General features: G+C 40.3%; 1 protein-coding gene across 1 annotated transcript; it reads left to right on the top strand.

Annotated features, from left to right (window-relative positions):
• The first annotated feature begins 6,785 nt into the window (after nucleotides 1-6,785).
• On the top strand, nucleotides 6,786-7,251 carry LOC133758182 (destrin-like). Its single transcript, XM_062189381.1, has one exon. It carries the CDS (start codon nucleotides 6,823-6,825, stop codon nucleotides 7,249-7,251), a length of 429 nt encoding a protein of 142 aa, XP_062045365.1. The 5' UTR covers nucleotides 6,786-6,822.
• Nucleotides 7,252-15,175: the final 7,924 nt, after the last annotated feature.

Below are 15,175 nucleotides of genomic sequence, written 5' to 3'. Positions count from 1 at the left end.
AAACTATGGATCTTAGTTAAAAACAATGTGTCCTTATTGGCTCATTAATCATCACAAATGTACCATATTAACACAAGATGATAATGAAAGCCAAAGGACTCAGTGGTCAGTGAGGAGATATATGACAAGTATCTGTACACTCTTCTCAGTTTTTCTGTAAGCCTAAAATAATGCTAAAGGAAAAGATAATTAATTAGAAACATAAAACTTAAGCAGCTTGGGTATAACATTACAACCATTTAAATTGGCTATACATTTTCAAAATGAAATAAAGAAAATGAAAAATAAAAAAAAAACAAATCTCTGTAACAATGAGGGTCTATGGCTTTTAAGATACAGATTTTTTTTCTCTTTCTCCTCTCTAGTTCAGTGTCATTGGATCTCCGTTTCTAGCAGATGCATCCAAGAGCACAGAACCCTCTGTCCCCCAGCTCCCAGTTTAAGGGTAAGACATAGGCCACCAACATTTTCATAGCTTATTCCAGCTTTATATCATATGACCTCAATTCCTGCCAGAGTGGCTTAATGGAAAGCCAAGACACTGTGGTAAAAAATATCCTTCATGAAGGATCTCTGTGAATGAGATCCCAGAGGAAAGAAGGGGCCATCAAAGAAGGTTGTACTTTTCTCTGAAAGAGGAGAGAACTTCCACTTTGCTCATGGCCTTGTCTAAATCCTGACGATGAAGTTTATGGCCACAAAAGGCTTCTATAGCTTTGGTAAATCATAGGAAGAGCCTCGGGTGATCACTGACATCATAAATTAGAGTATTAATTGTTAAATTAACAACAGAAGTCACTGTGCACTTACTCCTCATGTAGGATCTCTGTCATTAATGAGTAGTACTATGAGAATTAACTGCGAAACTTTTTCTCAAATAGTACTTTATACGTCATGTGTCTGTGTGTGTGCAAAATGTTGAAATCTTTACTTATTTGGCCTTCTGTATATAAAGTTAATTAAAAATGAGTTTTTATGAAGAATGGGATGGGAGAGGGAATGGGAAGTAGAACAGGAGTAAAGGTGGGAGGGTGATATGGGGAGAAGAACCACTATATTCATAAAGTTATACCTATGAAATTTGCATTCATTAAATAAAAGCTTAAAAAAAGGAGCTGCTGAGATTTGTGGATTCCCTTCCTCCGCCTAATCCTCACCAGTAAGCCAATGTTACTGGGCTACAATTACTCTCTCCCCAGCTCACTCACAGGGAAGGGGTTCTGTATGAGGGAGAGAAAGCTGAGAACACTAGAGACTTCCATATCTCCCTAATATCATGCTCATAAAGCTAATGCTTCACACATGGGAAAGTTAGGACATATCCTCAATATAAGTATAGGGCTGTTGTAGAGAGTTGGCCCATTTAGAGAGACAGACCATAAGAATAAACAGCTTAATAGCTCTCCCCAAGGTAACTGAGCTTATTTGGAACAAAGCCTAACAAAATTCAAGTATAAGAGTGCTGTTGATCTTGTCCTGCCTGCTCTCCTTCCAATCCAGCTCCCTGCTAATGACCCTGGGAAAACACTGGATAGATGGCCCAAGTTCTTGGTCACCTGCACCCATGTGGAGACCTGGAGGAAGCTCCTGACTCATTGCTTTAGCTTTGTCCAGCCTGGACTGTTGTAGCTACTGAGGGGTGGAAAGACAATATCTCTCTTTCCCTCCCTCTTTCTCTCTCCCCCTTCTCTCTCTGTATCTCTGCATTTCAAATAAATAATATAAATCTGTCTTTTAGAAAATAGTGCTGTTGAAAACAATGAAGACTTTCATGTTAAGCAATTAAAAAGAAGCTGAAACATATGTGTAGGCACAAAGCTAAACCATAGGCCACCAGTTGTAGGACAGAAGGAAGCAGAAGAGAGACAACATAGCAGAGTTCTCCAGGATTGAAACAAGTTCCATGGATTGAAGCTCAAAATTAATGTTTCAAAGAGCTTAAGCTTAGTTACATGAGACTGTGGTACTCTTTATAACCAATAGCACGGAGAAAATAATGGAGTGGAAAAACTAGCATTAGACAAAGCAAACAGCTAACTGTGATACCAATATGTGCAGAGAACTTAATGAAGTCAGCAATATATAGTCAAAACAACCCTGCCAATTCCAAAAAAACTCAAAATGACAATGTACATGTATTAGTTGCATCCACTTTGTAGGGATAAAGAGGCATATAAATTTTGGATTAATATACTTTAGTAAAATAGTACAGTCAAGTGACTAAAAAGCAAGTAAGCAAACAAAAGCAGCCTTCAAACTGAGCGTGTGTGTTCTGGGAGTTAGAATTGTTAGTATCATAGTGTCATTTCTAATTTTCAGCAAAAAAATTAAGAGACATGAGGAAAAACAATGAAGTATGAGTTATTCATTGAGGAAGAAAGATCAGGCAATGAAAATTGCTTTTGTTTGGGTTCAGATATCATATTCAGCAGACAATGTTTACAAAACACCAAACTAATCATTCTCAAAGAAATATAGAGTACCATGTTTAAAGAATTACAAGAAGGAATGATAATAATGTCTTATGAATATCAATAAATATAGAAATTATTACTACAAGCACCAAGCAGAAATTCTAGAGTTAAAAAGTATAATGAACAAAAGGAAAAATTATCAAGGACTCAGTGATGAAGTTTACCTGACTGAAATTAAAATAAGCCATCTTTGGACCATATATTTGGTACAATAGTTAGGATGCTGCTTGGGATGCTATCATCTCATATGACTGGGTTCATGTTCTTGCTCTGCTTTCAATTCTAGTTTCTTCCACATGGGCAGTGTGAGGGGCAGCAGTGATGGCTCAAATACTTTGGTCCTTGTCAGGCTTGTGGAAGATCCAAAATGAGTACTGGGCTCCTGGAGTTAAGATAGTACAGGCTTAACTGCTGAGGACATTCAGGTAAAGTACCAACAAATGGAAGATGTCTCTCTCTCTCTCTTTCTTTCTGAATTTCAAGTAGATGAAAGGAAATAAACATCATAAAAATGAATTAATATGCAGATCATGTTGAAATAACATCAACCACAGAAGTTAGAGTAGTAATGTAGGTTATAGGACCTTGCATATCCAACAACTATCATCATTGCAGTAAAATTATTTTGGCTGTCAAAATAAGTACTATAAATATCTCAAATAATCTCAAGATACATCCACTTTGTAGTGACATAAAAGATACCTCAACAGACAAATTTACTTTACTAAAATAATACAGTCAAATCACTACAGACCAATCAAGCAAACAAAAACATTCTCCAAATTGGGTATTTCAATGACAAAACTTAATGTCTAATAGTCTTTATATGTATATTTTAATTTGCTTCTCTGTTTCAAATTATATTCTGGGACTGTATATAGTAGAAAAAGATTAATAACCAGAATATATAAAGAACTCAACAGAAAAAAAAAACAACTTGATTTTAAAATTGGCATAAGATATAGAGATTTCTCAAAGTCAGATAGATGGACAAAATTTATGAAAATATGCAGTATCACTAATCATCAGGGAAATGCAAATTAAAACCACAATGAGATATCACTTCACTGTAGTTAGAATGGCTACTATGAAAAAGAAGAGAATCAATAATTACTTTGCAGGATGCAGAGAAAAGGGAATTGCTATACACTGTTGGAGGGAAGTAAATTAGTACAGCTATTCTAGAAAAGAATGCAGAGATTTTTCAAAATATTAAACATACAATTACCATATGGCCCAGTAATCCCATTACTGTGTATAACTGCAAAATAAATGAAATGATTATATCAATAAAGTATTTTTACTCCAATGTTTACCAAAGCCCACTATACACAATAGTCAAAATATTACATTAGTTAAGGTGCCCATCATTAGATGCAGGGATAATTCAACTTTCCTGGCCATGATCAAACAATGAGACAAGAATGAAGTGTAATTAGAACCTTTTTTTCCTAGTTTCACAACTAAAAAGTTTCCATGGTAGTCAAATTTATGCTTCAGTAATAAAATGTATCTCAGTTAAGCATCTTACAAGTATAATAATATATTTATGCTATCCATACATTAAAATCTGAATCAAAGCTAATGAGAAACCATATTAGCAGTAAACCAGAAAACAATTCTTAAGTTGATAAATATATTGCCTTTACAAGTGGTGCAAAAGAGAGCCCCTGCATATGCAAATATAAATATGAGGAGGCAAAGGAAGTAATGTTAAAGGAAGACAGGGGTTAACATTTTGTTTAGTTTCCACATTACTTCTTATTTAGAAGAATGAAAAGGTAATCTATTGAATTTAAGACATGGCTGATAAATAAAATCTTTCGGGGTCACTGCCGTGGCACAGTAAGTTAATCCTCTGCTTGCAGTGCCGGCATCCCATATGGGTGCTAGTTCTAGTTCCAGCTATTCCTCTTCCAATACAGCTCTCCGCTATGGCTTGGGAAAGCAGTGGAGGATGGCCCAAGTGCTTGAGCCCCTGCACCCACCTGGGAGACCCGGAGGAAGCTCCTGGCTCCTGGCTTCGGATCAGTGCAGCTCCGGATGTTGTGGCCATTTGGGGAGTGAATGAACGGAAGGAAAACCTTTCTCTCTGTCTCTTCCTCTCAGTGTCTGTAACTCTACCTCTCAAACAAATAAATAAAATCTTAAAAAATCTTTCTATTAGTTGATTCAATTAATGAAAGATGATATCTGTTCAGCAGATTTTTTTTCTTTAGGAGTATAAGGAAAAGAAAATCTAAAATATACCTATTGAGCTATACATAATTGCAATGCTGACTCTCTTTCTTTTCTGCTGTAATTTATTCTCTTGATGTAGCATTGTACTTAACTATTATTTATGTTGTTTAGATGAGGCCAAGGCCTACGATAGAATTTGAGTTATTAGGTTGAATATAGCAGCTAAATTTAAAATGAGTTGAAAGAAGGAACATCTGAATGATGATCTATTTCAAAAACTGGAAAACTTTCATTACTTAAGCAACCCTATTGATCCACTGTATTTTATATGTATTCATTTGAGAGTTAGAGGGATAGAAAAACAAGAGTTCCCATCTCTTGGTTCACTCCTCTAAGGCATTCAACAGCCAGGACCGAGCCACACTGAAGCTAGGAGCTGGGAGCTGGAAATGCAACCCAGGTTTCACAGAGGTGACAGGAGTCCAATTTACTTGAGCCATTACCGCAGCCTCCTAGAGTGTGTGGTACCAGGAACCTGTAGCCACGACCCAGAACTGGGTGTCTACGCCAGGCATGCTAGGAGGCACATGGGAATCCCAGCTGGTGTCTGAAATTGCATGGCCGGATATCAGTCCTTGTGTCTCGACTGTGACCTTCACAAATGTTTCTCAGGTTTTTTCCTGTTGTGATAGAGAATAAAGTCTGTGTGGAGCTCAAGTTTGGATTTCTGTTACCCCATGTGGAACTCTGAGGGATTGGGGACTTCACTTCTCTCAGCTTGGTCAGACTTGAGGATGAGTTTCTCATGCTAAGAACAGAATTTCTGCTTTATTTCAAAATGATTCTTCCTCCCCTCCTGCTGCAGGAAGGACAAGAAGATTGCTCTCTGGTCTTCCATGTAGGAACTTGGTTGCTCCTTTGGAGGTAAAATTCACAAAGACTGCCCTAAGCTTTTCATCCTCACGTTGAGCTCCAGCAGTGCCTCAAATGCAGTCAGGTTTTCTACCTCGGCACTAGTTCCTGCCAAACTTTCTGCTCAGGCAGATTCTGGTCTTCTGTGTCCACCTGCTTCCCTTTCTGTTACGGGAGTCATGATTTGTTCATGACCTTTTCTGTGACCTTGATTCTCTGAGATGTCTGAGACTAGCCCCGGCACTCCTGACTTCATCCTGGCCCAGCCTTGGCTGTGTTGGCTATGGGAGGAGTGAACTAACAGATGGAAAACCTCTCTCTCTCTCACTCTCTCTCTTTTTCCTTCTTGTCTTCGCTGCTATGCCTTTCAAATAAAATATTTTTTTAAAAAACTAAATCTGTATTGAACATGTACAGATTTAAAAATAGACAATTTCATCTCAACAATTATTTTTTTAAAATATCATTTTTTTGTTTTTGTATTTTGATAGCTTCCTAGTCATTTTAATGCATTCTTATGGGAAATAAAATGATAGAGACACCTCACAAGTGTGGGCAGGGAAATGCAAGGAGCCAGCTTTACTTGGAGGGTACATGTGAGGGCTGCTGCTTACATTCAAGTTCCCTAAAATGCCTCAAACTTTGTAGTAGGTCAATTTCCTTTCCTAGTTCTAGATAATTCAATCTTTTTTCTCAGGTGGTACAGCCATGGTTGTTTTTCATTTGAATATAGACGTCAGAGTTTCCTTGGATAATTGGGTATTCCAATTATAGAGTTTTAATAAACTCCTTTCACATCTCATTTCTCATCTTGGCCTTCTTCAAGCTTGTGGGCCCAGATCTGGTGTCTGACCAGAATTCTGTCCAGGAAAGTGGCTAACCCATGCCAAACCACATTCTCTTCACACTTACCAGCTACTGATGCATGGTCTTGATTTTGATTTCCAGTTCCCACAAATTTGTTCTCTGAATTTGCCTTAATTTCACACTTTATTCTGTGGATATAGAATTACAATTGTGTTTTACTATAATTCTGAAATGAAATTTTGGTACTTAATTCCTAGTCTTTTATCTCAATTTAAGTAAAATAATGACAACACTAGTCATGCAAAAATCAGCATAAAAGCTACTTTTGAGCGCTGCCGCGTCAGCTCCGTGCTCAGTCTCCCGGTATCGCTTCCGTGAGGACTACGCTCTGCAGACTCGGCGCCCGTCCGGCTCCCACCCCCGCGTTCCTGTGACTGGAGCGGCGAAGATGGCCTCAGGAGTACAAGTTGCTGATGAAGTATGTCGCATATTTTATGACATGAAAGCTCGGAAATGCTCCACACCAGAAGAAATCAAGAAGAGAAAGAAGGCTGTCATTTTTTGTCTCAGTGCAGACAAAAAGTTCATCATTGTAGAAGAAGGCAAGGAGATCTTGGCTGGAGATGTTGGTGTGACCATAACCGATCCTTTCAAGCATTTTGTAGGAATGCTTCCTGAAAAAGATCGTCGCTGTGCTTTGTATGATGCCGGCTTTGAAACCAAGGAATCCAGAAAAGAAGAGTTGATGTTTTTTTTGTGGGCACCAGAACTAGCACCTTTGAAAAGTAAAATGATTTATGCAAGCTCCAAGGATGCAATCAAAAAGAAGTTCCAAGGGATAAAACATGAATGTCAAGCAAATGGGCCAATCTTTTAATCCTACCCAGTGTGTAATGAAGACTGCCTCAAAATTGTGTCCACTTACGATTTACGCTGATCTTGCATAAGCACTATTTCAGGCATGCCGATGGAAGCAGCTCCTGTCTCTGCGGTGTGCTTGCTACTCAAAGGTGGGGAGACTGTTTGGAGAGTGACCTTGCATCTTGGAAGTGGTGGTGTGTCCTCAGGAGAATGTGCAGTGTCTTGTAGCAACTAATTTCAATGCAAATTAGGGCTCCATTGTAATGTGCTTTGTTAATGAAAATGATAAAATGATATATTGATGAGCTAAAAAAAACCCCTACTTTTGAGTTCTAAGAGCCTTTTATGATGTATTTTGCAAAATCCACTTCCTTTAATCTTCTAACAGGCTGGTGTAGTTATCCTCTCCTCTGGTTACAGGTGAGCAGAGAGCCAACATGAATTCACCACAGCTGTGTTCACAGGTGTGTCAAGGGGTGAGTCTAATTCCTTTGATTATAGTCTGAACCTGATGCCTGCTTTGAACGACAGACTGTGGAAGAAGTGATGCTGCACCAGGTTAGACTTAAAAGTTAAGGGTGGAAAGTGCCTCCTACTTTTGTGCTTTCTAGGGAAGCCTTTCACCTTGCTGTACATGAGCTCACACTGGAATTTCGAATGTTGAGACACTATGTGTTAAAAGGGGGAGATAGATGATAGAGATGATAGGGATAGAGATAGAGATAGATAGAGATAGAGATAGATAGAGATGGATAGGAGAGAGAGAAGAGAGAGAGAGATTGATTGATTCAGGAAAGCACAGAGGCAGCTGACAAGTAAGTGAAGACTGGTTGGACTTTCCAGGCCAGGACAGCGACTAGCTGAATGCAGCCATACCAATGACCATATCCAATGACACTTAAATGCTCAGACTGCCCACCTAAGATACTTCCATATTCCTGACCTAAACAGCTAAATGATAAGTAAATTTGGAGGGCCAATATTGTGGTATAATAGGTAAACCTGCCAACTTTGAGGCTGGCATTCTACATGGGCACTGGTTTGTTTCCTGGCTGCTCCACTTCTAATGCAGTTCCCGGCTGACAGCCTGGGAAAAGCAGTGGAAAATGGCCCAATTGTTTGGGCCCCTGCCACCCATGTGAGAGACCCTGATTAAACTTCTGGCTCCTGGCTTTGGCCTGTCCCAGTCTTGGCCATTGTGGCCAACTGGGGAGTAAATCAATGGATGGAATAATCTCTCTCTCTCTCCCTCCCTTCCTCCCTCCCTTCCTCCCTCTCTATCTTTGTAACTCTGACTTTCAAATAAAAAATAAATCTTTTTTTTTAAAGTAAGTTGTTATGGTCCACTATATTTTGGGTAGTTTTCTTCACAGATATTGATAGCTGAATTATTAACCTAGGTCTATGTAGCTACAATGTGAAAAATTGAAATTTAAACCCAACTCCATCTGAATTACAGGAATCAGTTTTTGACCATTCATTTCTAAATTCTTAATTTATTATCATTTATTTGAAAAGCATACATACACACATGTACACACAGGGAGAAAGATCTACCACCTAATTGTTTGCTTTCCAAATGCCCAAAACAGTCAGGAATAGGCAGGGCTAAAGCAAGGATCCAGGAACTTAATCTGAGTCTTCCACATGGGTAATGGGACCCAAGTACTTGAGCCATTACTTTCTGCCTCCCAGTGTATATATTAGATATATTAGCAAGAAGCTGGAACTGGAAGCATAGATGGCACTTGAACCCAGGCACTCTAATATGGGTTGCTGGCATCCCAAGCAGCACATTAAAGCTATGCCAAACGCATGCCCTTTAAATTTCTTACATTGCTGCAACACAAGTGCATGAAAGATGCATTGAAAGCTTTAATACATTCTTTTTACTTCATATTAAACTAAACATGAATAGAATACAAGAGAAAATACACTTATCATGCAGTATGGAATAATTCATACAGGCTAAAAACCAGACAATTATACAAAAAACAGAAAGAAAGGACAAAAGAAAAAAGGAGAAGCACAAGGCACGGAATTGGTTAGTCCAAGCAGCAACCTCGGTTCTTGTGCCACCACCCTCACCAGCTGTCCTGAGGTTCCCTCTCAAGCAGCATTGCCAATCTGGCTCTCATAGTATATCTGTGCCTTGCCTAACAAACAGAGCCTGCAACTCCCCTCCATACCTGCCAGGGGTGCTGACAAGGAGTGTTCAGCACAATTTTTCTTTACCCAGTCACCTGCACACTCCCATTTGGATCATCTCTCACCTTTGTGCTCCAAGTATTTCCCATAAAACTGTACCTTGTTCATACATAAAAAAGTGCTCAACTTGCTGGCATTAATAAAAGATTATTAATTATCTTAATGCTAAAATAATTCTATTAATCTGCATTATTTTGCATACAAGTGCCTGTGTTGTGCTGCAGCAGGTTAAGCTGAAGCCTGCAATGTTGGCATCCTGCATGGGCACTGGATCATTCCTCTGATGCACTACTTCCAATCCTCCTAATGGCCTGGGAAAAGCAGTGGGAAATGATGCAAATGCTTGGGCCCCTGTTACCCATGTAAGAGACCAGATCAAGCTCCAAGCTTCTGGTTTCAGCCTGCCTAAGCCCTGGCTGTTGCCAAGGCTACTCGGGGAGTGAACAAGTGGAAGAAAGAACTCTCCTGACTATCCCTATCTCTGAATTTCAAATAAATAAATAAATCTTTAAAATATATATCATTCATTTTGAATGACTTCTGTGTTTGAAGAACTTCTGTGTACATAATGTCATAAGCAGCAGAAAATCTTTGTTCAGAGCAAGACAATGTTGAAATAAATGAAGAATTGCATCAAATTCCTAAAGGCAATGCTTCCTGGTTAGGGAGAACCAGGAAGAAATGAAAAAGGATGACATTTCCAAAAGTACAATATAGCAGTGGGATTTTTTTTAGGTGTTTCAATAAAGCCCTTCATTCCAACAACAGAGACACAGGAGAAAGGAGAGAGACAGAATATTCATGCAGGACAGACAAACTACGCCATCCCAATTACTCTTGGGTCCATGGACTCACTTGGAGTGGGGACAATCTAACACAGGCCTCCTCATTCTGTTACATTTAAGAGGGAGGATGTATCCTGGGTCTGTTGCTGGCCATAGTGATGACCATCACAGATGGGTTGTGGATCCCCACTAGGGGCAATCGGTCTCCCAATATCCCCATTGCCCACAATCGAGACATGGCTCTGTGGGAAATCATGTGACCAACGCTCATATATTCAGGTCTCCAGTTTGGTAAGTCCAAGTGGGGACAGGAGCAGCCCTAGGGACAGCATGAGCAGTCTGAGAATGTCGCTCTGGAGCCTGATGGTGCAGCTCGTGGACACGCTGTTCAGCGATCTGCCTGATACATTCCTGCTTGTCAGCAGTGAGGGTGGAGAATAGAATGGGATACAGGTCCTGCCAAGTTAAGTGATAGGATTGTGTCAGCAGAGGAATTCTTGATGGTATTTGGAGGGATTCTTTGGAGAATGAGCCTAGATGTTTCTCAATTTAGCTAAGCTCTGACAGGGAGAAGTGGGCATGAACTCTTACTGGGCCTTCCACTCCAACCATCTCTCCTAGGGGAAGGACAGTTGGGCCTGTAAGATTCGAGAGTGAGTGTGAGGAGAAGGGAGAGGGTCGGATGGGGAGGTTGCTGCTGTGTTAAGGGGAGGCTTGGTGGGCAGACATTCAGGGGTGCCGGGGGGACGATACGGTGGCGGTTCATCAGCAGGGTCAGGGCAGAGAGAAGATCAGGGTGAGGGGGATGATGTAGTAGGCTTAGAGAGAGGATCTCATTCCATTAGAACCTGCAAGGTGGAGCAAAAGAAAGAAAGAAGGGCAACATCAGGGCAGAAAGAAAGCTGAACATAAGGAACCTCTGACCATTTGCCTTTTCTCTGTAGAAAATTGTCAAGATTAGGAAAATTTGGAAGTCTAAGGTGCCAAATTCAGCCAATGAGACATGCTATTTTATATGGTGGCCAGGCTATGGTGCAGAAAGGCACAAATTTGGGGAGGGGGTATTTTTCCTTTGAGTCCCAAGACTGAGAGGTTTTATAAAAGGCATGCAAGGGTGAGTCAAGAGAAATGTAAAAAAAATTGGAACCCATGGAGTAGTCAAAAGATGGCTGGGGTTTGGTACTCATCTACAGGGAATCCCACAGGGAATCTTCTCACAGGAGAGATGAGAGGATCCCAATGTTTGGGCCAGGCACCCCCAATCCAGGATGTGTGAGATAATTTTCCCTAAATCAGAGGCTCCAAGTCCAGAAAAAAGAGGGGGAACAACTGATCCTGCCTTATCTGCCCCAGGTGGCTTGGGGGGACAGAGGGCAGCTTCTTACCAGTACATGAGTTAGAAATCAAGTCCCATGTTGCATGCAGCAGAGATGCGACAAGAGGCTTCTGGCTGAAGTTCTTGTAAGAAAGGAAGGGTGAGAGTGTAAGGGCAGTTGAGGAGGAAAGGGCAGAATTGGAAGAGCGAATGGAGGAGAAGAGATCTTGGGTAAGAGTTCAGCTATGCTGGGAAGAGTGTAACTTGGGTGCCTTCCCCAGGGATGAAGGGCACCATGAGAGTCAAATCATCATGGTCACCTCGTGGTCCTCCAGGTTTGCTGTAGAATGGAAGGAAAATCAAGAGGCAAGAGAGAATCATGGTTATTATCCAGAAGGTATCAGAGTTCTTATTCAGAGACAAACCTGAGAAGGACTCACTATTGGAAAGGATAGAGATTTCTGTTGTCATATAGTCAGAGTTACTTCATTCTCTTAACTGATTCTGGGTAGGCAGTCATTAGGAAGAGTTGAAATGATTTTGTGCAGGCTCTGGGGCTTCTGGGTGGGGTTGCATTAATTGCTGATTCATGCTTCCATTATAGGGACCTTCCTAAGATGGTGATGGTGATGTTGCTGTAAGATGTGGTATTCCTTGTTCATGATCCGTCAATCTCCTTCTGTCTTTGCCTCTCTCTCTTTCCTTCTGTTCAAAATAAATAAATAAAAAATTTTGAAAAATAATAAATTAAAATATATGAATGTATGGATATATTCCTTCAGCTAACTACAACCCCAAAAACTGTTTTTACAGAATACTTAGGAAGGGCCAACACTATGTCTCAGTGGGTTAAAGCTATGGTCTACAGCTTCGGCATCCAATGAGCTCTGGTTGCTACACTTCTGATCCAGGTCCTTGCTTAAGTGCCCAAGAAAGCAACAGAGGATGGCCCAAGTGCTTGGGCCTCTATACCAAGGTGGGGGACCCAGTGGAAGCTTTTTGCTCCTGGCTTCAGCCTGGTGCAGCCCTGGCTGTTGCAGCCATTTGGGGAGTAAACCAGCAAATGGAAGATTGCTCTCTTCATCTCCCCTATCTCTCTACAGTGCTACCTTTTAAATAATAATAAATCATTTAAAAAAAGAGTACTTAGGGTATATTTCAGGAATTTTGTTTATTTAGACATTGTTTTACTGTAAGTGACAACTTGAAATTAGAACTACTAATATCCACCGACAATTGTAGCACAATGTTGTTTGCAGAATCTGTACTGATGTGAAAACCCTATTTGATCATTGTCCTTCTTTTCTGCAAATAAATTTGCTGATATACAAGTATACTGCGAATGAGACCCCTGTCCATTCCCAAGGGCAGCCACTATAGATAGTTCTCAGCAAATAGTGTGAAATACTAGATTGCCTAATAATATTGCCTTTCTTTCTTTCTTTCTTTCTTTCTTTCTTTCTTTCTTTCTTTCTTTCTTTCTTTCTTTCTTCCTTCCTTCCTTCCTTCCTTCCTTTCTTTCTTTCTTTCTTTCTTTCTTTCTTTCTTTCTTTCTTTCTTTCTTTCTTTCTTTCTTTCTTTCTCTTTCTTTCTTTCTCTCTTTCTCTCTTTCTCTCTCTCTTTCTCTCTTTCTCTCTCTCTTTCTCCCTTCCTTCCTTCCTTCCTTCCTTCCTTCCTTCCTTCCTTCCTTCCTTCCTTCCTTTTTTCCTTTCTTTCTTGATTGCTTTCTTTCCTTTGGAGAGGATAGTTTGATAGACTGCCTCAATTCAGAAACATACAAGAAATTGAAATCCTATCACACAATGTAGAAGTAACTCTTACTTTTTGTGCAAAATTTTTGAAGTCAGATGTGTAACAGCATATACAACAGATTATTGTTAGATCAGTATTGGACACATATCAGTTTATTAGTGAGATCTCAAAAATTATGGCAGAAACAAAACCCAAGAAAATGACAAATAAAATGAGCACTAAAATAGCATTTTCTAAAGAATCACAATCTTGGTGTGAAATGCCATCTGCAAACACTCCTTGTGTTGTGTTGAAATCATGTCTGTCTATGCCTAGCTTACCAAGGAAGGTGATTTGAGCACAAAATGGGGAGATATGGGCATTCTTCTTCACTCTGGTAAAATACTTGCTGTGAGACTTGTTAAATCAATTTCTCTAGGGTTCAGTGTACGCCCATGTAAAATTATCCAGTAGACTGCGATTTCCAAAACCCTTGGATGAAATAGCAAATGAGGTATAGCAGTGTTGCACGAAGACCAAATTGAAATTTGATATGGGTTGATTTAGCAGCTTACCACAAGTGAGAAGTTTCAAATATCTAAACTTCAGCTTTTCAAACATTCTATTGTAAACAATAATTACACCTAAATTGATATATAGCTTAATTCAAAGATGGTCAATATTTTAAAAGCTCTTATACACATGAAAGTTGTTACCTTTACATAAATAAAAGAAAAAAAAACTGTTAAAATCACATATATTACTCTTATAAAAAGGGACTTGATATACATTTGTTCATCAGTCATCAAATCATTTATCATCTGGTGTCACTAATGATTCCTGCTGTACATAAATAAATGAATAAAGTAACACCAGGGAAAGACAGCATTCTGTGCCTTGAATCTCCTCCCATGAAACAGGAATCTCAGTACCTGGCTGCCCTTTCTGGGTTTGGGAAGCAGCAGCTTCTGTTACAGAACGCTGGGATATGAGGTTCTTATCTTCAAGGAGTAAGGAATTTAGATGTGAGATGGACTGTAGTGGTAAGCCAGGTAATGAGGTTTAATTGAGGTTTGCGGGGAGGGCATCCGTCAGGACAGATGTGCACCTCTGACAGATCTGATAGAGAGTGTCCAGCCATTCAGATCAGGGCAAGCACGGTTACAAAGTTTAATGAAGAGGACACAGCTGACAGCAGGCTGGCATCTCAGTGACGATCCAAGAGCTGAGAGCTCAGAGTGGCAGTCTGTATTTAGAGTAAGACTTACAAGGAACTGGGGTCCAGGTCTTCCTGCTGGGTTTCTCCCTGCCACCTCCTCTACCTGGACGAAGGGGTCACTATATGGGAATAGGTTAAATTCCTCTCAAGATTTTATTACCCAAGGTTATCATACAGGGCAGCCCTCTTGGCACCAGGCAGGGATAAAGAGGATTTTCCTAGGATGCTTTCCCAAGGCAGGGAGGCCGGTACCACTTACAAAGTTATTGGAGCGTGGGTAGGCCTTTGTAGTGTAACATACTTGGTGGCTTGCAGGGGTGTTCCATGCTTCTAGCTGCTACGTTCCTATCCACAATTGCATTGTTTGCCTTAGGCCCTTTCACACACAGGACTCGGAAGGGAGTGAGCCCTCACCACACCAGCCAAGCAACCAAGACCTGCTGTGCTAGAAAAAAGGAAATTCATGAGCTGAGTACCAAGGCAATTTCATAATTAACTGCTCTCACAAGAAGATAGGGAATGAGGTTGCCCCCAACCTGTGCAGCACAGGAGTGCAATTTGGGGGCAGTAAGAATGCTTGTCTCAAACTCAGTTTTAGGAACCATAGGAGCCCAAGTTCAGGACTTCTGTGCTTGTTCCAGTGAGGGCCAGGCTTGCTGCAACAGGGTGCTGTGTCATGCCT

The sequence above is a fragment of the Lepus europaeus genome, chromosome 4 (genome assembly GCF_033115175.1).
Source record: "Lepus europaeus isolate LE1 chromosome 4, mLepTim1.pri, whole genome shotgun sequence".
In the NCBI taxonomy this organism is placed as follows: Eukaryota; Metazoa; Chordata; class Mammalia; order Lagomorpha; family Leporidae; genus Lepus; species Lepus europaeus.
This window is presented reverse-complemented; position numbering and strand designations above follow the sequence as displayed.